The sequence below is a fragment of the Euprymna scolopes genome, chromosome 26, assembly GCF_053919585.1.
Source record: "Euprymna scolopes isolate OS-2025 chromosome 26, ASM5391958v1, whole genome shotgun sequence".
In the NCBI taxonomy this organism is placed as follows: Eukaryota; Metazoa; Mollusca; class Cephalopoda; order Sepiida; family Sepiolidae; genus Euprymna; species Euprymna scolopes.
Window position 1 is genome coordinate 72187950 of NC_136507.1, and position 21123 is coordinate 72209072.

Here is a 21123-nt window from a genome sequence, read left to right on the forward strand (position 1 = left end):
CATTTTTTTTTTTTTTTTTTTTTTTTTTTTTCAGCTTTTCACTAGATTAAAAGAAAGCAGTCGTATCCTTAAAAGACACCAAAAGACAACCAATCAGGATACAGAAACAAAAACGGCACCTAAAATATGCAAATATGCCAGTTATAAGGTGAGTTTTCTCCATTTTTTTTATAAGTCGCTCCAGACAAGGCATGAAGCCACTTGATGTAAGAAGCTGAAAAGAAATAAAAATAATTTAGTTGCATAATAACAGAAAGAGAAAGGAAGTTAAAATCACATCAAAACAAAATAATTTTTTTAACTGACTGTGATGAAATTCAGAGGCAAAATAATCAAACTTAAAGTTGAAACATTAACATGGCAGTGATGAATCGAGACATTCATGTTAAAATACCTCAAGGGACATGCATCCGTATGTAACATGGCAATTGAGAATATCCCAACGTTTAATAAGTGTTGATGGAGAAGCCGCTTCCTGAGTTCAGACTCTTGTATTTATCACTCGAAGAAATGCAGACTAGAAAAATATGATCTCAAGAAGTGACCAGCATAACTTTATTAAAGTTTAGCATTTTGGTAACAAAGTCAAAATCAAGTTTATACATCCAAAATTTTATTAGATTAACACTGTTTCTATGATTATTTTTTTTTTTTATTTTATTTTGTATTTTTTTTTATGAAAGTCACTGCAGACAAGGCATAAAGTTACTTGATATAAGGAGCTAAAAAGAACGAAAGCCAAGTACGTCCTAAAATGGAGTACTGTTACCACATCTTGGCAGAAGCTGCTCAGAGCACAAGATCCTCCCTTGATAGAGAGAGTTCAAAACCAGCTTTGAAACTTAGTAGGTGATGTCCTTTTCTTTTTCCTGCTACCTCTTTCCCATAGAAGAGACATTGCAAGCCTGTTTCTGCTCAATCGTTATTTTCATGGTAAGTGCTTTTCCAAGCTCCAGTCTATGCCCCCCTCCTCCTACTAAACTTTCACAAAAAAACATTCGACTAGCTACAATCACTTTGAACAATTTCCCCCACTTTCTATCTCTGCCTAAATCTAAATGCAGATTCCATGAACAAAGTTTCTTTCCAAGAACTGCCCGCATGTGGAACACTATTCAGCTGGCCTACTTCCCAGCTGACACAATATGGTAACCTTCAAGTCCAATGTAAACAAGTTCTTGATGAGATTTCCTCTTTAATAATCAAATTCTACCCAATTTCTACCATTAACAATTACTACACTACTATCTTACATTCATTAACCTTTATCCTTGAGTGGTTTTCGGGTCTTGATAAGTGGTGACTTCTTTGTAAAAAAAAATGCCATAGAACCATCATTATCATCTGCAGGTTAACATCCGTTTCATATGTTGGTATGTTTGACAACTTTTAAAAATTGATCTCCAAACTAACCCAGCGATGGTCGGATTTTTTCATTTTTCCCTATTCTCTCAAGTTTATCCTTATCACTTCTATATTTGTCTCTGTGAATTGACCCGTCTACCTCATTTTTTTTTTTATTTTATTTTATTTTTTAAGAAAATCAAATTTTATAAGTAATCAAAGAATGGCTGTTTTGTCCGCCATTTTTAAAGTAATCTAAAAAGAAATAAAACAAAGGGATAAAACTCAACAATAATTCAACCTTGTAGGATTTTTGTTGTAATGCCTAGTACTCGCTTAAAAACGATTTTCTTAATAAAAATAAAACTACTTGATCAATTTACGTAATTTTTGGAATATGATATTTTATTTCATCGCATGTACATACATCATACAAATTTTTCTTTATTTTTGTTTTTTTTAATATAGAGGGAATTCTGGATAAGAACCAAAATTTCCAAAATACAGATGAATTCCCTTCACCAGCCGGTTTGGTTGCATGATAATTTGTAATTATCATATATTTTTTTTTATACCAGTAATTGTAGGGAACAAAACTCCATACATGCTAACCTTGTTTCTTTGCTGACTATTTTAAAATTCCTATAACAGAACATGTGATCTTATTTGACCAATCAGAGTTTTGCATTCCAGCCTTTCTTCCCTCCTCCCATTCACACTCTAACAGACTTTAAAAAAAAAAAAAGAAAGGAAAGAAATTTCCTATAACAGTTTTCCCTTGCTATTTGCGGATCTTCTGTTCTTTACACCCCCCTCCATGAATAACAAAAAAAAAAAAACCCACAAATATCGGATGCAATTTTAAAATGTCTACCTATGAGATTATATACTGTACTAAATCTTTCACAAACATTTTCTAAAAGCACTCTTATTCATCAATACAATAGTAATGCATACAGTTATGTATTTCACTAATGTAATAATGATAATATAAACACATTTTAATTTTGTACTGTAACTATTTTAATCAAAAAGAAACTTAAGTACAAGAGGACAGTAACACAGCGTAGCATAGTTACCCATACTACATTATTGTACTGTAAAATCATTTTCTATGCATGCAACGTATGTGTTTTAGACAGATAAATACACACAGGTAATAATAATAATAATACACTAGCGGGACCTGTGGAAATTCCACAGGGGATTCATTCATATGTAATACATTGATGTTGACATTCTGTAGATGTTCAGTGTAAATGAAGATGCTCTGATATTATTGTAGCTTTTTTGTCAAAACTGCAAAAGTATTTATCTAAGCTAGTAGGGACGCCCGACGTAGCCCGGTTGTAAAGTATGCTTAAATATGATATTTTAATTCTTGCGGATTTTGTATATATTATTATAGAGTTAATGTTCTATCGATTTTTATATATTATAAAGTTGTGATTTCAAAAATAAAAAAAATATATCCATATGACTTGGGTGCATTAGCTTGAATCGAAACCGAAATAAAAACTTATGAAAAAAAATATGTCTGTGTATATGTATATATATATATATATATATATATATATATATAAACTTGAGTTCCTTCAGCCATAACTGAAACCAAAACTTATGAAGAATTCTTGATAAAATTATTTATAAAAAAAATAGATGATTTAAGTGCCATCAGCTAAAGTTGAAACCGAAACCAAACATTATCAAGAATTCTTGGTAAAATTATTTATGACAAGAAATAGAAGAACATAACAATTAAATGACCTGGAAGTGTGACACAGAAAAGAACACACATGCTATCGTATTATGGATTCAACTACAATTCAGTAATAATATGCAATTAAAAACATTAATACACGCCCACAAAAATATATGTGTTGTACATACACTGTATGTATTTATAAAAAAAAACAAATATTCTGTAATGCAATGATAATTTAAAAAAATATTGTTTGTGCACTCTCCAATAAAGAATGACCTAACCTGCAAATATGCACGGCCTCAAATGGGGGTCCACGAAGGGGTGAATGTATATTGTACTCAAACACTAATGAACACTTGCAACCAAACATTTCATTTGTTGGAATATTTTCGCCTTTTTATCAAGAAACTTTTTTTTTTATATTGCAGGAATTTTTGTTTGATTTGATGAAGATTCTTTTGCAAGGAATTTTTCCTGGCAGTCCTTTTGCGCGTCGAACCACAGCCTTGGCTCTGATATCCGCTATGGTTGAAGTATTCAAAATGGATTCTAACCATGGTAAGAGGACTTTACTCTTATATTTCCAACTTTTTAATGTATTTATAAATATCCCCAAAGCAATAATTATCGGCAACCCTCTGAAAAGAAAATTTCTCAGTATGATAATTCTGCCCCCATGCCTTTTTTAGCGTCGACTGAATAAAAGATGTTTTCTTCTTCTTGAGTCATGCATCAATTGATAATGAAACAGTAATTATGTTTTATTTTAACGCTTATTATATATGTGATATACCAAACCTGCAATAGTACTCTACTAACTGCAGCAGTTATGCCTTCATATTGTCAAATATATATATATACCAGCGAAGTCATCTATATATATAAAAGCCAAAATGTTTGTTTGTGTGTGCATTTTCGTGTATGTCCGAGAAAGGCATTTTTCCGATGCCTTCTCATGGGTGTCGCTTCTTCTTAAAACTTTTTATATCACATCTAAATCATAATATGTATGAGTTAACAACGGGGGTCGCCTGTCTATTTGCCCGACTTTCAAAAGATAAATATTCCACATATTCGGATCGCCGCATGTTGTTTTCACTTTTCAGTATAAAAACAGCAAAACCGGATTCGAACCAGATGTAAACGTCACCGTCAACTATCCAGCAGTAAAACGATTTGACCTCATTAAAAACTGCAAAATAGCGTGATGTTTGACATTCACTTTTTAATCGCTCTTACATTGACTGTCGCTGTAGCGCAGGTGTTCAGGCTCAGCCTATGGGCGTCAATGCTCCAGGTTCGAGCCGACCTGTCACCAAGCACCCCCCCACCTTATTTTTTTTCCCCATTTTTAAAATTGCTGTTTTTATTGTTTTTTTAATATTTAAACAGGGTTAAGTTTCCTTTTTGTTCTTCTTTACCTCTCTCCCAAAACACACACACCTACAAGCACCTGGGCAACACCAGGTACCCCCTGCTAGTCTATAATATAAATCTCACCTGTCTGTTTAAATATGTTTGTATGTCTCGCAAAAACTTTCGACAGAGGCGACGGATTTTCACAAGATTGGTATCATTTTGAAGTTCGACCATTCGGACGACAAATATCGAAAAATTGTCCAAAAACATTAATTCCTTCACCTTCAACTGGGCACTTTTCTACAGGAAGGGGGTCACTTTTTTCACTGATATTTTCAAAAGTCATCACCTCTTTTCGATTGTCTAGCCTTAATTTCAGCTAACACGTCACTTTTTTTTTTTTTTTCACTTTCTTTTCCTTCTTCATGGTACGGGTTTGAGCCAGCCTGCCTACTACTACTTTTATTTTTTTACATTTTTTTTTTTTTTTTCTCAACCAACACCCTTACACACACCTCCACTTTCTTTTCTGCCTTCGCATCACGGGTTTGAGCCTGCCTCCTACTACACCTTTTTTTTTTTTTTTACTCAACACACACCTACAAACACCCGGGCAATGCTGGGCACCCAGGCTAGTATTCTAAGAACCAGATCATCAGTTTTTCAATGAGTGCAACAAGAAGATGTATGACCATAGTTTACTCCTATACCGGCTATATTCTGTCCATGCAGTACAAGTGACCTTGAGTAGAATGTGACTTCTCGTTATGCACAAGTGGTCATTTACTTACTGTGAAGTACACATCGTATAGTGCTGGAATGCATTGAGACCAGTTGAGTATTCTCTGAAGACCAACTCAGAAAGATACCACCATTCTGCAAACCCTTTATAATCAGAGCTTGAACCAGAGAATATCAAATGAACAAATGATATAGTGCTAGAATATGTTTTTATTTCACAGCTCATGTATTAAACATATATGCCAAACCTATCCATCATTACATCTTTGCAAAATCTACAATGTTGAATTGTAGAAAAGTGCCTGTATTTTTATTTTAAAAAAATTTTTTAAGCCAAACGATTATTGTATTTCGATTATTCAGACTACTGTTCTCACCTTGAGTGTTAGTCGCATAATGTTTCAGATAAAGTAATCTCCGACTTTTTACGGATACCTTGTTGAACTCTAAAATCTTTCTGTCAAACTTTGGCATCTTTACAAAATTTTGAATAGAACCCTTTATTTAATCCACTGTGTGGTAGCTCATTCTTATTCTGTCAGCCATGACTTGGTAAAAATCTTAAATAGTTTGTAATTGTATTCCTAGTATTGCACTCACTGAGGATTGAATTTTCAACCTCCTGAAAACTGTCACTTTGAACTGATTATTACTTAGCACTTTATACATTACACCACAAGTCTTTGCAGGCAAGATGAGAACAGAAATCCAAATAATCCAAATTAAACCTAAGTGTTGCAGTATTAGCAAACATAAAAAATTTTTTAGATGTCAATTTCAACTTAGATAGAAACTACGTATCAGCCACATTTATAAAGATAATGCTAACGAAATATATGTGAAACCAAAGTCTAACCAATTCTAAAATACATCCCTAGTTCTATTGGTTGTAGTAATAACTCTACTAACAATTTAAAAATAACACATATCTACATATCTGGGTATGAGAAAAGAACAGAAAAAAAAGGAAGAAAAATAAACAAAGAAAGGAAAGATAAAAAGGGAATAATAAAAAAGAAAGAAAGAAAAGAAAACAGAAGTAATGTTATTTTATACAAATAGAAGTGTTGGATTTGTGAATAGTAAAGTGATTACACATGATATACATCTATATATATATATATATAGAGAGAGAGAGATTAGGTTCATGAGCCATGTCTACAGAAAAAGTGAAATAGAACAAATTAGTTTGATGAGAAAGATTGTGGGTAGAAGAAGCAGAGGACAACAGCAAGAAACATACGTTGAATTCATGAATGCCTCGAGGGAGAGAGATAGATGAAGAACCATAGCTGTCAATGCCTGTACCAGGCAGGATACCACTTGATGATGAAAGTTATATGCTGCAAAATGAATATCAAGATATGAATATCGAAGAATCATAACAAACTGTGAATTAGATCTCAAATTTGGTCATTATGCCACTTAATGATTGCGAGAAAATGTGAAACCATGATTATGGTATATTAAAAAAATCTCATAATCCTTTTAAGTATATATCATGTTCCGTTCTATCTCCTCTGGCATCCTCTGACCATTCCATTGTATCAGTTAAGATAAAAATTAAATGTAATAAGTCTTCAGACGTACCTCTCCACCGTACTGTATATCGATACTCTATGGCTGACTGGGATAGCTTCCGTACATTCATATCTGACCTACCTCTGCATTCCATGTTTAAAAAGGATGTGTCCTCTATAGTATCAGACCTGACCGAATGGTTAATTGTAGGCATAGACCGATTCATACCATCCAAAAAATTCCAACAAAAACCTAACAGCCAGCCATGGTTCTCCCCTGAATGTGCTGCTGCCATCGCGCACAGAAATCACTTTTTCCATAGCTACCAACATAATAGATGTACTGAGACTAAAGCTGCTTTCAGGACTACCAACAACCACTGTAAAAGAGTAATAAAACATGCAAGAGAGCTATATGCTCAGTCTGTTAAATCCAAAGTAGCTGAGCAGCGGCTTGGTTCCCACCAGTTCTGGCAAATAGCAAACAGGATCTTGAACAGAAGCATGCGTTCTATCCCAATTATCATCAATGAACCTGAGGTCATCTCATCAGCATCAGACAAGGCCAGACTATTTGCCAAGAACTTAGCAGCTAATTCTATCCTATGCGACAATGACCATCAACTCCCTGTATTTCCTCCTATAACAGACAACACGCTATGCAACATACAAATATCTGTGAGTGAGGTCGCCAAGCTAATCAAGAACCTTGATTCCATTAAAGCAACTGGTCCGACGGCATTCTAGTTATAGTGCTGAAAAAATTCCAAACAGAACTTGCCCCCATACTTAAAAAACTGTTTAAGCGTTGCCTTAAGGAGAAGTGCTTTCCAACACCCTGGAAAACCTCATCAGTATGCCCTGTATTTAAGAATTCAGGTGAAAAGTCATCTCCCTCTCAGTACAGACCAATAAGTCTCCTGTGTGTCATGAGTAAGTTGTTGGAATCCATATTAAATAAAGAAGTAGTCAACCACCTCAACAGAAACAACCTTCTTAGTGACATGCAATATGGTTTCCGCTCTGCAAGATCTACAGCAGATGTGCTAACGGTTATATCACATAGGATTAGTGAATCTCTTGACAAAGGTTTCCTTTTCAGGGCACTTGCTCTTGACATATCAAAGGCCTTCGATAAGGTATGACATAAGGGCCTACTTCACAAGATTTCCAGCTACGGTATTACTGGAAATGTTTTCTCAATCATTAAATCATTTCTCTCTGATAGGTTCATAAGAGTAGTGGTTGATGGGCAGAAATCAGAGGCCCACAGTATTAATGCTGGAGTCCCCCAGGGGTCCATCCTGGGCCCAACTCTCTTCCTGATCTACATCAATGATCTCCCAAAACACATAAATCATTTGTTGACATCTATGCTGAGGACACGACCATCTATGGGAACACATCAAAGGCCATAAATGACAAAGTTCTCGCTAATTCTCTCTCCTCTGATCTTGAGTGCGTGGAGCAATGGGGGAAGAGGTGGCTGGTCACTTTTAATGCATCCAAAACCAAGCTTCTATCTTTACATCATCAATGCTCTGATCCCCATCTGGCATCAATTGAAATGGATGGCTCTCGCCTTGGGGAGGCTCCATGTTTTGACAAGCTTCTGGGTTTGACCTTTACTCTTGATCTGAAATGGAACACGTACATCAAATCTGTTGCCAGGGACGCTGGGAAAATGGTGGGATCCTTCTACCGCTCCAAAAGATATCTCACTACTGATGCAATTCTCTATCTGTATAAAAGCCAAGTACGTCCAAGGATGGAGTACTGCTGCCACATCTGAGCAGGAGCTGCTAAAAACAGCCTATCCTGCCTTGACAGAGTACAAAATAGACTTCGTAGTTTAGTGGGGATGCCCTTTTCTCTTCCCTGCAACCTCTCTCCCACAGAAGAGACGTTGCAAGCCTGTCTTTGTTTTATCGTTATTTCCATGGCAATTACTCGTCTGAGCTCCAATCCCTCGTTCCCCCTCGCCAATCTTTCACAAGAAACACCCGTCTGGCTGAAACTACTGTCAATAATTTTCACCACTCTTTATCTGTGCCTAAATCCAAACGTAGATTCCATGAGCAAAGCTTTTTTCTTAGAATTGCACGCCTGTGGAACTCTCTGCCGCTTGCCTGTTTCCCACCTGACTACAACTTGGACGTTTTCAAGGCAACATAAACAAACTCCTGACAAACCGCCCCCTTAAGTAAGACACTCTATCAAAACCCCCAATACTAATGATTACTACAATACTATCTCATTGATTACTGTACACGCAATAACCCTTATCCCTGAGTGGCCTTCGAGCCTTGATAAGTGGTGACTCCCATGTAAAAAAAAAAAAAAGAAAAAATATATATATATATATATATATATACTAGATTACCCGTGACCCGTTGGGTCAGTATGTTATATTAGCTATGGAATTCATGTATGAGCATGACACTTGTGACGTAAAGAAACGTTTTTTTTTGTTTGTTTTTTTGACATAACAGAAACATTTCTATGAAAGTATATTAAAATGAAAAAAGAATATAGATAGATTTCTATGAGTCATTCTATTTATTATAATTGATTATTTTTTAAAAAAAAATTTACAGTTACTGAATTATAAGTGGTTGGCCATACTTATAGGTAAATGTGCACTGAACAGATACCATAATACTTATTATAGTTAAATTTAAATTTTGATATATCTGCTTTTTTTTTTTTTTTACGTCGTTCATTTCTGTATTTTGTTTAAGTTATTTTAAACCCAACCCTTCCCATGTTAAATAATAATTTCGAAATAACGTTAGTATTTCAGCGTCTCAATTGTTCTTCTGTTTTTTTTTTTCACGTTTAAATTATCCAAATAAACAATTGTTAATACTGTCTGCATTTTTTTTTTTTTACATTGTTCATTTCTGTATTACGTTTAAGTTATTTTAAATCTCACTCTTCCCATGTTAAATAATAATTCAAAGTACATACAATTTTTGATCATTGAATTTCTGTTATTTTTATTATTTTTTTTTTTTTATTTTCATTCATTTGTTTTAAATTGTAATTATTTACTTTGGTTGGTTTTTGTTTTATGGCATATCAACCATTTTTGGGTTATTTAATGCCGAATCCAGTTATTTTAGAAAGTTATTTTCAAATGTTTATTTGTAGAGTTTGGTTTGGTTGTTTTACAGCATATCAACCATTTTTTGGTTATTTAATGCCGACTTCAGTTATTTAGGAAATAGTATTCATGTTGCATCCAGTTATTTTGAAGGTTTTTATTCTTAAAGCTTTTTGTATCTTCAGTCGCTAGTTTGTAGTGTTTGGTTTGGTTTGGTTTGGTTGTTTTATAGTGGATTTTATCATTTTTGTTTCCTGCCCTGCAGAACATGAGTTTTGCAATGGGAGAGGAAAAAAGGTTACTGTATTAATATTTGGTACATTTTAAGTTAGGAAACCAGTCAGGAAGTGGGGGAGATAGAAAGAGAAAGGGGAAATGAGAAGAAAGAAAAGGAGGAAAAGGTGGATTGTTTTTGGTTTTGCAGAACATAATTAAGTTTTGCGAAAGGAAGTAGAAAAACAAAAGGCATCAGTGTTAGGTGCATTTTGTCTCAGGAAACCAATATCTTCAGACAGTCTGATCTGGTAGCACCAGTTGTAATTATTTAAAAATAATTTTGTTTAAGATTGTAAATGTGCTTTCTTTTATCATTTTTTTTTTTTTTTCTCTCAGAAAATCATGATGAAGATTTATTTCCAATTGATGCAATTACCGAGAGTGAGTGCCATTCATTGTTAGGATGCCTTACAGATACTTTTGAAGAGAATAAAATGGCTGCACTCAAGATTCTGACCAGCACCCAAATACGGAAGGTTGCTAAAATTTTTCAGGTGAGTCATCGTCATTTTCCAATTGACATCTTTATATATATTATGTGTAATCAATGCCATATATATATATATATATATTAGTATATACCATGTTTCCATATTGTTACATAGGTAAAAAAAAAAAAATGTCTCATTCAGCAACCACCATTACATATTGTCGATCCGCATACAGACATCAGCAGAGGTGGGGGTGATGCTTGTAGTGAAGGAAATATGCAGACGTAATGAGAAGAGAGGAGAATCCACATGTTGATATGCATGAGGTGGTTGGGAAGTATGATTTTGTTATATTAGAAGTAATAAAAAAAATATAAGAATAAAATCATCATCATCGTCATAGTCAGTTTACATGCTGGTATGTTTTTAACAGCCTTACAAATTGATTTCCAAACCAACCTATCTCTGGCCAGGCCTTTATTTATCCTTCTCTTTCTCTCAAGTCCATTCTTATTACTTCATCCCATGTTTTATTTGTCTTCCATTCGGCAGCCACTCAGTGTCCACTGGCAGGGGTGGAGTAAAACATGTAGTGAGACGGAAATATGTAGACAAGGTGGGAAGAGAGAAGAATCCAAATGTCGATATGCATAAGGTGGTGGTGAAGTTATTTTCTTATTTAATTAAAAGTAATTAAAAAAAAAAATACTAATAAATTTAGATGAGAAAATTTGAAAACCTGAAAATGTTATGAAATGATAAAATCATTTTTATTTACTTTTTTGTTGTTGTTAAAGTCCAAATTTTCGCCAATAACCTGGCTTTATCAAGGATATAGACTCAAACTGAAGTAACTTAAGATATATTGGTGGAATCAACTATGCAGTTTGATTTTTATTGATGTGTGTGTGTGTGTGTGTGTGTGTGTGTGTGTGTGTGTGTATATAACCATACATAATGTTAAAATGTCCATGTATGCTTCTAGAATGGTGATTTCAAGATTATGAGGGTTTTTTTGAAGCATGAAAATTTTTATTTCACTACTTTTTTGTGAGCAAGTACGGAGGACCACTTGAAATATAGAAAATATTAAATATAAACATTTGTATTATTTGGATTCATTGGACTGCTGTTATCATCTTGAGTGTGATTTTCACAACATTTCGGTCAATGTAATCTCCAACCTTCAGGTGTATCTTGTTGAACTCAGGAATTTGGACGGAATTTCGAGCAGAACCTTTTATTTACTTCATGGGGGTAGCATGCTCTTGTTCCATCAGTCATGACTGGATAAAGATCCTAAGTAATTCACAATTGTATTTTTCGGTCGCCCACACTGAGGATTGAACCTTCCACCTTCAGGAGAATATCACTTTTTATAATTGATTTTTCCAAGTACTCTAACCACTGAGCCACAGGTCCTTGTGTCATAAAAAACATTGTTTTCATGCTTCAGAAAACCCTCATAACCTTGAAATTATATAATCATATGTATTTTTTGTATACAATGTTTTACATGTAGGATATTTTTACTCGTGTCAGACAGTCAGGTGATGTGTCTGTGATGCTATATTTCGGGATGTCTTCCTATCATCAGATATGTTTTCGACTTTCAGATGTACATGGTGAGTGTTATTGCCAAAAAATAAAACTCAACATGCATGTCTGAAAGTTGAAAAAATATATATGTATATACAGCTAGTATAAAAAAATAGTTCCTTTTTATGTTAGAGTTTGTGTTCCTTGATAGAAGGTTGAGTTTGAATAAAATAAATACGTATTAGATACGTTTGAAGCCAATTGTTTGAAATTTATAATATTATATTTTCAAAGATACAATTTATCATCAGTATGTCTTTTTTTTTTTTTTTTTTTTTCCATGTTGTTGGAGCATAGAATCAGTAGAAGTCTGTTTGTTGTTTTTTACAGTAGTCTTTTCAAATGTCGCACCGTTCCGACATTTGAAAAGACTACCGTAAAAATTTGGTTAGTTTATAGCTATGATATGTATTTTACTCTTAAACAGGATCCAGCATTTCTTGAAGAACTTCTGTTCGCTGCTATGTCATTGTCAGAAAGTACTCGACCACAAGATTGTTCCACTGCTGCATATCTCCTTCGGCTTTTGCTGCAACAAGACAATATTGGACCAATTATTAGGAACTACCAACCAAATCTATCAAATTCTTCAACTGAATATTTCAAAATTCCAGATCATATACCAGGGATCCAAATACAAGATGTCAATACCCTTCTTCTTGTACAACAACTTATCCTGCTTCTAAATGACCAATTAGAAGTAGCTAAAACCTCCTTAGTTCATGCAGCAGCTACAAGACCAATGTATCCCACAATTCATTGCATAAGATATATCATTGCTGACCATAACTTCAGGTAAGCAAAGGTTCCTCATTTTTGTTGAAATTTATCAGAATTATTTTTTACTAGGATTTTAGTAAATTATTTATTAAATAAAAAAATTTACAAAACTTACCATTTAGAAACAACAATATAAATGATGCAAAATAAAAATTTACAAAATTTATTGCTTAAAAACAGGGAATACAGTTTTTTTTTTTCTTTTTAACAATTCTATGAATTTTTATTTTGCAAAATGTATGTTAATGCTCTGTTTCAAATATTGAGTTTCTTTATTTTTTTTTAGGATAGGATGGTATCTAAATATTTATATTTTTATATTACTATTTGTATATTACTATTTGTAATATATATATATATATATATGTGCGTTTGTTATATGTATATATATTTATATATGATATGGCATAATCACGTGGACACACCAGTTCTTGTCAGATCACCAAAGTTAAGCAACATTGAGCTTGGATAATAGCAAATGGGTGACAATTTGGGAATTCTAGGTGCTGTACATGCTCTCTGCTTATCTTGGCATTGTTTCCAGTTATCTTGAACCTCTGTTTGCTATTGGTATTTAACAATGTTGACTCGGGAGAAGTGTGGTTGGAGATTATGTAACTCTTGCCACAAAACTTCCATGCAGACACCCTTATTGTGGCTATCCAGAGTCTGTTAAGACTGAATGAAGCCATATATATATATATATATATATATATATATATAGGGACAACACTTCATCAGACCAGAGAAGAGAATCAGTTTTGAAGCAGGTGTCAAGATTAAATTTGTTTTTACAAGATATTTGGGTGCAGTCTACATTCCGGGGGAAAAATTGGGGGGGGGGGGAATGCTACATTAGGAAACCAACCCCATAATTAACCTCAAGTGATAACACTCTAATCAGGGAACTGTATGAACTGAAACTCCACAAAGATGAATAAATATATGCTATTTATGCACCCATTTACATGTCAATAATCTAAAGATCAACCCCCTAGAACTAAACATATTAACCTATCAAGTATATACATATTATAGTATTAAAGAAAGAATTAACTACTCAAATAAAATAAAAATGACAACCATCAAAAATAAGTATATATATATATATATATGAATACCTTTACCACTGTAATTACCCCAAACATAACTGTATAGAAAAAGATATTTATTTAAATCTTAGTAATAAGCCCATATATCCACTTAAAATAACCACTAACCCGACCATAAGGACATATATCTTATATATAAACAAATAAATAAATAAGGATCTCGAAAAACTATAAAACAAATGAAGGAATGAAAAATAGCAGGAATAAAAAAATAAAACAAAATATTAATATGAAATAAAAAAATAAATTAATATATAAAATAAATAAAAAAATAAGTAAATAAATAAAAACAAAAAATAAAAACACTTGTTCAATTGGAAGGAACGATCAGAAAAGAAAAGACAACCATAAAAACAACCTAGCATATAAGTAGTAATGACGATGAGAATAGAAAAGTACTTTAGATCAAAACAAAAAAAAAGAAAAATAGCCACCAGACTAACAGAATATTAACACCTCCCAACTGTCAACAGCTTAACAGCATGAAACCGTGCTTCCCTCACCCTTACTCTAAAAACTAGAAAAGAAATTAAAGTCACCACCAGTAAAAGATATGCAACCATAAACACAGCCTAAGATATGAGAAATTTTAAATAAAGGGCAATAAATAGCTGCCAAGGTAAAAGAATCACCAAACATCTCTCAAACTAATGACAGCTTAAATATGAGAAACAGCACTTCCCCGACCCACCTCTACCCTCTTCTCCTCACCATACCTCCAAAAAACCCTACTGCTCACATTCACAAAATATACACCCCAATTTTTTCTGGAATGTAGACCGCACCCAAATATCTTATAAAAACATTTTGACACCTGCTTCAAAACCGATTCTCTTCTCTGGCCTGATGAAGTGTTGTCTCTGAATTAGGACTCCACTGAAACATGTATACACATATGTAACCAATAATGTTTGTATAATAAACAAACATATATATTAAGAGGTATATTTGGTAAAAAAAAACAAAGAAAAAGTGCTCAATGTGTTAGTAGAGCTAAGTGTTTTTTTATTATTTCACCCTCGAGTGTACTAACTTAATTCATTACAAGTTGCTTCAATAGATGAGATAAATATTATCTGTCCATATCTTTAGATGATTTAAGTTAAAATAAATTAAATTAAAAGGAAAAAAATTGTTTTTTGTTTGTTTGTTTGTTTTGTGTGTGTGTGTGTGTGTGTGTGTGTGTGTGTGATTACATATGGATATTAAAAACCAAAAAAGTGGGAGGAGGGAGAAAAGGGAAGAAGGGGAGAATACATTAGAGAATATATATATAATGTTAAATTAAAGGCAATAAAGAAAGAAAGAAGGGAATTGATGATTAAGCATGTCAAAAGGGATTGTTGTTATTTGAATAGTGACTCGCATGTGTTTTGAAGTCAGAACTAGGTTAAGAAATTGGCAATCTTCCACGACGATGGCAGTGATGGGGTGGACAGAGAGCCAAGATGTGTCCAGTTCACTGGGTAAACAGATGCGTCCAATATAGCTTAAAATTTGAGTCTGGTTTAGGGGAGAAAGGGGATTTTAAAAAAGTTGGAGTTTTCAAATAAATTAAAAGCCAGAAAGAAAGAAAGAAAATTGAGTATGTCAAAAAGATAATGCTGTCTATAAACAATGGCTTGCATGTGTAAAGTCTGAATTGGGTTAAGTCATCAATCTTCCACAGCGGTAGTGAGGTGGGCAGAGAGAACAAAGATGCGTCCAGTTAAATGCATAAATAGATGCATCCAATATAGTTTATATAAAAAAATTTTGAGTAGGAAATCAATTATGGATTCTGTTGGGTATATTTTAGAATTTGTATCTGGTTTAGGTGATTAAAAGGGGTATTAATAAACAGTTGGAGTTATTTAGTAGTTTTAGAACATTTAGAGTTTTAACTACATAGGTGTAATAATTTTATTTTTTTTAATTTTGAGTTATTAATGGAGAATATTACGCATAACTATGTTTTGTAATTATTGATGGAGAATTGATAAAAAAGTGCGCTAATTAAGGATTAGATGATCTCAAATTTGTTTTAATTATGAAAATATTGTCTTTTAATTAATTCATCCTTTTATGTTTTAATTATTCAAACAATAATTGTCTTTTAATTAATTCATCCTTTTATGTTTTAATTATTCAAACAATAATTGTCTTTTAATTAATTCATCCTTTTATGTTTTAATTATTCAAATTTAGAGTTAAAGTAATCTGCTTGAAGAATAATAAATTAGACGTTTCATCTCTAATGTTTAATAATTTATCTCTATCTTTAAAGTTAGTAATAAAAAAGTTTTTATGTAGACAAAGGAAGCAGGGGTAATATAAGGATTTACAGATATTATATATTACATAAGTATTATAGTATTATCTATTTCCTTTGTCTACATGAAAAAAATTTTATTACTAACTTTAAAGATAGAGATAAATTAGAAATAAAACATCAATTGTTTGTAGACATTACAAATCCCACCTTCTTAGCAACTTCACACTATTTTAATTTATTATTCTTCAAGCAGATTACCTTAACTCTAAGTTTTAATTTATAATTATATACCTTGCTCAGTTGAGATTATCTAATCCTCCTTATACCTTTAATTAGCACACTTTTTATCAATTCTCCATCAATAATTACAAAGCATAGTTATGCGTAATACTCTCCATTTATATCTCCAAATGTTTAAAAATAAAATTATTAAACCTATGTAGTTTCCGGCTACAATTATGGTTTTTGGTTCCAAGTGATGGCCACATCATGCCACTTCACATCTTCAAAGTCGGCTCACAAGTCCAAAGAGATCCAAGTTTGGCTTCAGAAGGAGTACTACGACTTTGTACGCTTTTCTCACTGGCCCCTTCCTTCCCCGACCTGGTCATACGTTGAAAACATCACCAACATGATCTCCCATAAGACCAAAACCAGCCTGATTGCCGCCATCTGCCAAGTATTCACCCAACTCTTGCCGACACTTGTGGAAAAGGCATGCTCCCAGTTCTGGACCCGTATCGAGACGGTGATTGAGGCTGAAGATGGCTACATTGAATAGATGTCAGCTCTACTCCATATTCAAATTACCTGAATTGGTTTTTTCACTAAAAGTTTTAAAATAAAGCTGTAGTATTGTTATCTTTGGGGCGACAACTTTATTGTTCTACCTTGTATTTAATAGACAATCTGAATTCTTCATTTATATACGCCAACAATTGTTTTAAAATATTAGTATAAATATTAGTATATCCCTCTTTATGCAGACAAAATAGATATTCTAAGTGCTAAACGCTCCAACACTAGTTATAAAGCTTGATATTTTTTACTTTTTTTTTCATAATATTTGATTAATATTGTTTCTTTGCATGTTAAATCTAAGCAGTTTTTTTTTTTTTTTTTTTTTTTACTGGACCATCTAGTGCAGTAAAAACTATTTTTGTGACATAAATTATTTTAAAGGATATACAGTTGGGAAATTAGTCAAAACCAAGTTATTTTGGTTTTTCATACTCATAAGTTTTCTAAACGTTTCTATTTTGCAGGCATTGTAGTAATCAAGAATGTTGGCAGGAAATCTTCAAGAAGTTACTTAATGTTTGTTTTCAGGCTGCGGCCATTGTCTCTCCTGTTGTACACAATTCTTCTCCTGAGGGGAATATTCCAGAAGGGGCTATTATGGGTATGTTTAATTTTTAGCACGCATATCAAGCAATTGAGTTATAAAATTGCTCAGATATAAGTAAGTTTATTACATTTGTTACCTGAAGGGTTTTTATGCAAACAATAGTGCAATCTTTTATGATACATCTTGGAGTTGAGGCATCACACTGTGAATAACACTCCCCCCCCCTCTGCCTTCCATACACACTCAAATTTTTTTTTTCTTATTTCTTAACACTGACTTTTCTTTCTTTTTTTTTTTTTTTTTTTTAATATACTTTTGATTTCCATATTTAATTGATTGGAATTCTTATTGAGACGAGTAATGTATTATTTATTCGTTTATTGCGCACTTTTCTCCTCATCTTCTAGATGTTGTTGGCCCTGTTTGTGGGGCATTAGAATACGCCGACTGCCCCCTAGCAGAGGGTAAAAGTCCCTCAATGGGGGTCCTGGATATGACCTTAAACTATATCCAGTGGTGAGGCCCCAGCTTGTGGGCTTTGGGGAGTGTGGAGCCACCCTTTAATTATCATTGCTCCTAGATCCACTCTGACCCGGAGTGGTAGTACCTGTTAGGGTCCCAACTATGGGTTAAATAGAAACCGACGTGAAAACAACAAATATATTCTATTAAAAAATATTTTTCTTTAAAATATTTGGATTCGGCATTAAATAACCCGAAAAGGGTTGATATGCCGTAAAACAAAAACAACCAACCAATCTAGATGTTGTTTCACAATGTTTCGGCCAACTATTCCTTCGGGGCCCGTGGTGCAATGGATAGAGACGTTGAATCTCTACGGTTCCAGGTGAGCATTGTCTGAAGATAGCGGTTTCAATCCTACCCAAAGCCGGCCAGAGGTTTACTTGGCTAAAACGTGGTGAGATGACAACAACTATGGAAGGCAGTAATTGCTGAGGATGCAGTTAGGAGATTCTGCGTTCCTATCCCGTCGCGGTAAACCACCTGATGAAGGCCAGAGAAATAGCTGGCTTTTGATTTCCAGATTTTTATAACAGAAAATTCAACATTTGAAAAAATGTTTTAGTACAATCCAATACTTACTTTACTTAAATAAAATGATTTTGTAAATAAAATTATGCTTTTTTTTTCTTTCTTTTTTTTTTTGTAAACTTTCCAAAGTTTACAAAAAAAATGTTTCATAAATAAAACTGTTTTGTTTTACTAAAACATGTGCATATAACAAAACCTGCAAAAATGTATTTCTTAGGTTATTAGTAAAAAAATTTTTGTAAATAAATTTTGTTTTAAAAAAAATATATTATAAATATAAGAAAATATACTAAAATTTGGCTAAAAGATATAAAAAAAAGAAAAACAGTTTAAAAACAAAAGGAATCCTTTTGGCTGTTGCTCATTCTGGAGTGCCTCAAACCTATTTGATCCTAAAATATTACTCTCTTCTGACATTCTAATACTACTAGATCAGACTGTCTAAAAAATACTAGCTTTTTTTTTTATGTACGTGGTCACCACTTATCAAGGCCCGGAAGGTAAGGGTTATTGCATGTATAGTAATCAATGGGATAGTATCATAGTAATCATTAGTATTGAAGATTTGATAAAGTGTCTTACTTAAGGGGGCAGTTCATCAAGAATTTGTTTATGTTGGACTTGAAGACATCCAAGTTGTAGTCAGGTGGGAAACAGGCAAACGGAAGAGAGGTCCACAGGCATGCACTTCTAAGAAAAAAGCTTTGCTCATGGAATCTACGTTTTGGTTTTGGCACAGATAAAGAGTGGGGAAAATTATTGACAGTGGTTTCAGCTAGACGGGTGTTTATCGTGAAAAATTGGCGAGGGGGACCAGAGATTGGAGCTCAGACAAGCACTTGCCATGGAAATAACGATAAAACAAAGACAGGCTCGCAACATCTCTTCTGTGGGAGAGAGATTGCAGGGAAGAGAAAAGGGCATCCCCCACTAAGCCACGAAGTCTATTTTGTACTCTATCAAGGCAGGATAGGCTGTTTTTAGAAGCTCCTGCCCAGATGTGGCAGCAGTACTCCATCCTTGGACGTACTTGGCTTTTATATAGATAGAGAATTACATCAGTAATGAGATGTCTTCTGGAGCAGTAGAAGGATCCCACCATTTTCCCAGCGACCTTGGCAACAGATTTGATGTATGTGTTCCATTTCAGATCAGGAGTAAAGGTCAAACCCAGAAGCTTGTCAAAACATGGAGCCTCCCCAAGACGAGAGCCATCTATTTCAATTGATGCCAGATGGGGATCAGAGTGTTGATGATGTAAAGATAGGAGCTTGGTTTTAAATGCATTAAAGTAACCAGCCACCTCTTCCCCCACTGTACCATCCGCTCAAGATCAGAGGAGAGAGAATCAGAGAGAACTTGGTCATTTACGACCTTTGATGTGTTGCTATAGATGGTCATGTCATCAGCATAGATGCCAACAAATGATTTAAGTATGTGTTTTGGGAGATCATTAATGTAGATCAGGAAGAGAGTTGGGCCCAGGATGGACCCCTGAGCCTCTGATTTCTTTCCATCAACCACTACTCATATGAGCCTATCATAGAGAAATGATTTAATAATTGAGCTTCTTGACCTAAAATGCACCAAAAATGTATGCATTGTTTTTTTCTTTTTTCCTTTCCCATAGCAAAACTCAATCATGTTCTGTAAAAACAAAAAAATAATTTCCCTCTACAAAACAACCAAACCAAACACCATGAATAAATATTTGAAGATATAAAGAACTTAAATTATAAAAACATTTTCTCAAATTACTAGATCCAGCATTAAATAATCCAAAAATATTGTTATATTTATATTATATATATAAAATATTGTTTTATATATATATTATATATGGTTATATTTTTTAAAAATAGAAAATGTTCATAAGCACATAAATATAAATGGATTTTACAACTGTTCCTGTATCCTCATTCTTTCAACTTTTTTCACCATTTCAATTTTCAATTTATTTGCTAATAAACAAAATTTATAATTACCCACATTTATTTTGCTAATAATATTTCCTCTTAGGAGATGAGCCATTCATTGAAAATCCATGGATTAAGGAAAAAATAACTTTAATCATTATTTGTGCTCCTTTGTCTAACAATAATCTTTTTTGTAATTCTATATAATTTAAAATTTTCCATATATATATATATATATATATATATATATTATGGTGACCTTATCTATTATTTTATATTTAATGGTTTCCATATTGTATTAAATTCAATGCTAGGTTTGCTTAGGTCATTGTCACCCAGTATATGTGTTGCTTTTTTGAGTCATCGTATTCCCTAACGTTCTTCTTTGTTTATAATTTTTTTACTTTGTCTCATAAGGTTACCCTTTTCTTTCCACATGTGGTCAGCCATGTTCGACTTTTCAATATCTACATATATTCCAGCTTTTCAGTATATTTCTAATCTTGCACTTAGTGGGCAACATGTCCCACCTGTGTATAGTTTTCCCATACTTACATGAAATCATGTACACACAGTATT

The 21123-nt window shown here is 33.3% G+C and overlaps 1 protein-coding gene across 1 annotated transcript in view; it reads left to right on the plus strand.

The window, feature by feature from the left end:
* LOC145248170 (tRNA (32-2'-O)-methyltransferase regulator THADA-like) overlaps nucleotides 1-21123 on the plus strand; it is a 165857-nt gene that overhangs the window by 88162 nt on the left and 56572 nt on the right. Inside the window, exons 18-22 of the mRNA XM_080110009.1 lie at nucleotides 35-148; nucleotides 3478-3607; nucleotides 10388-10545; nucleotides 12509-12876; nucleotides 17493-17629. Of these exons, the coding sequence (XP_079966135.1) occupies nucleotides 35-148; nucleotides 3478-3607; nucleotides 10388-10545; nucleotides 12509-12876; nucleotides 17493-17629 (907 nt within the window). The remainder of the gene's footprint in view (nucleotides 1-34; nucleotides 149-3477; nucleotides 3608-10387; nucleotides 10546-12508; nucleotides 12877-17492; nucleotides 17630-21123) is intronic.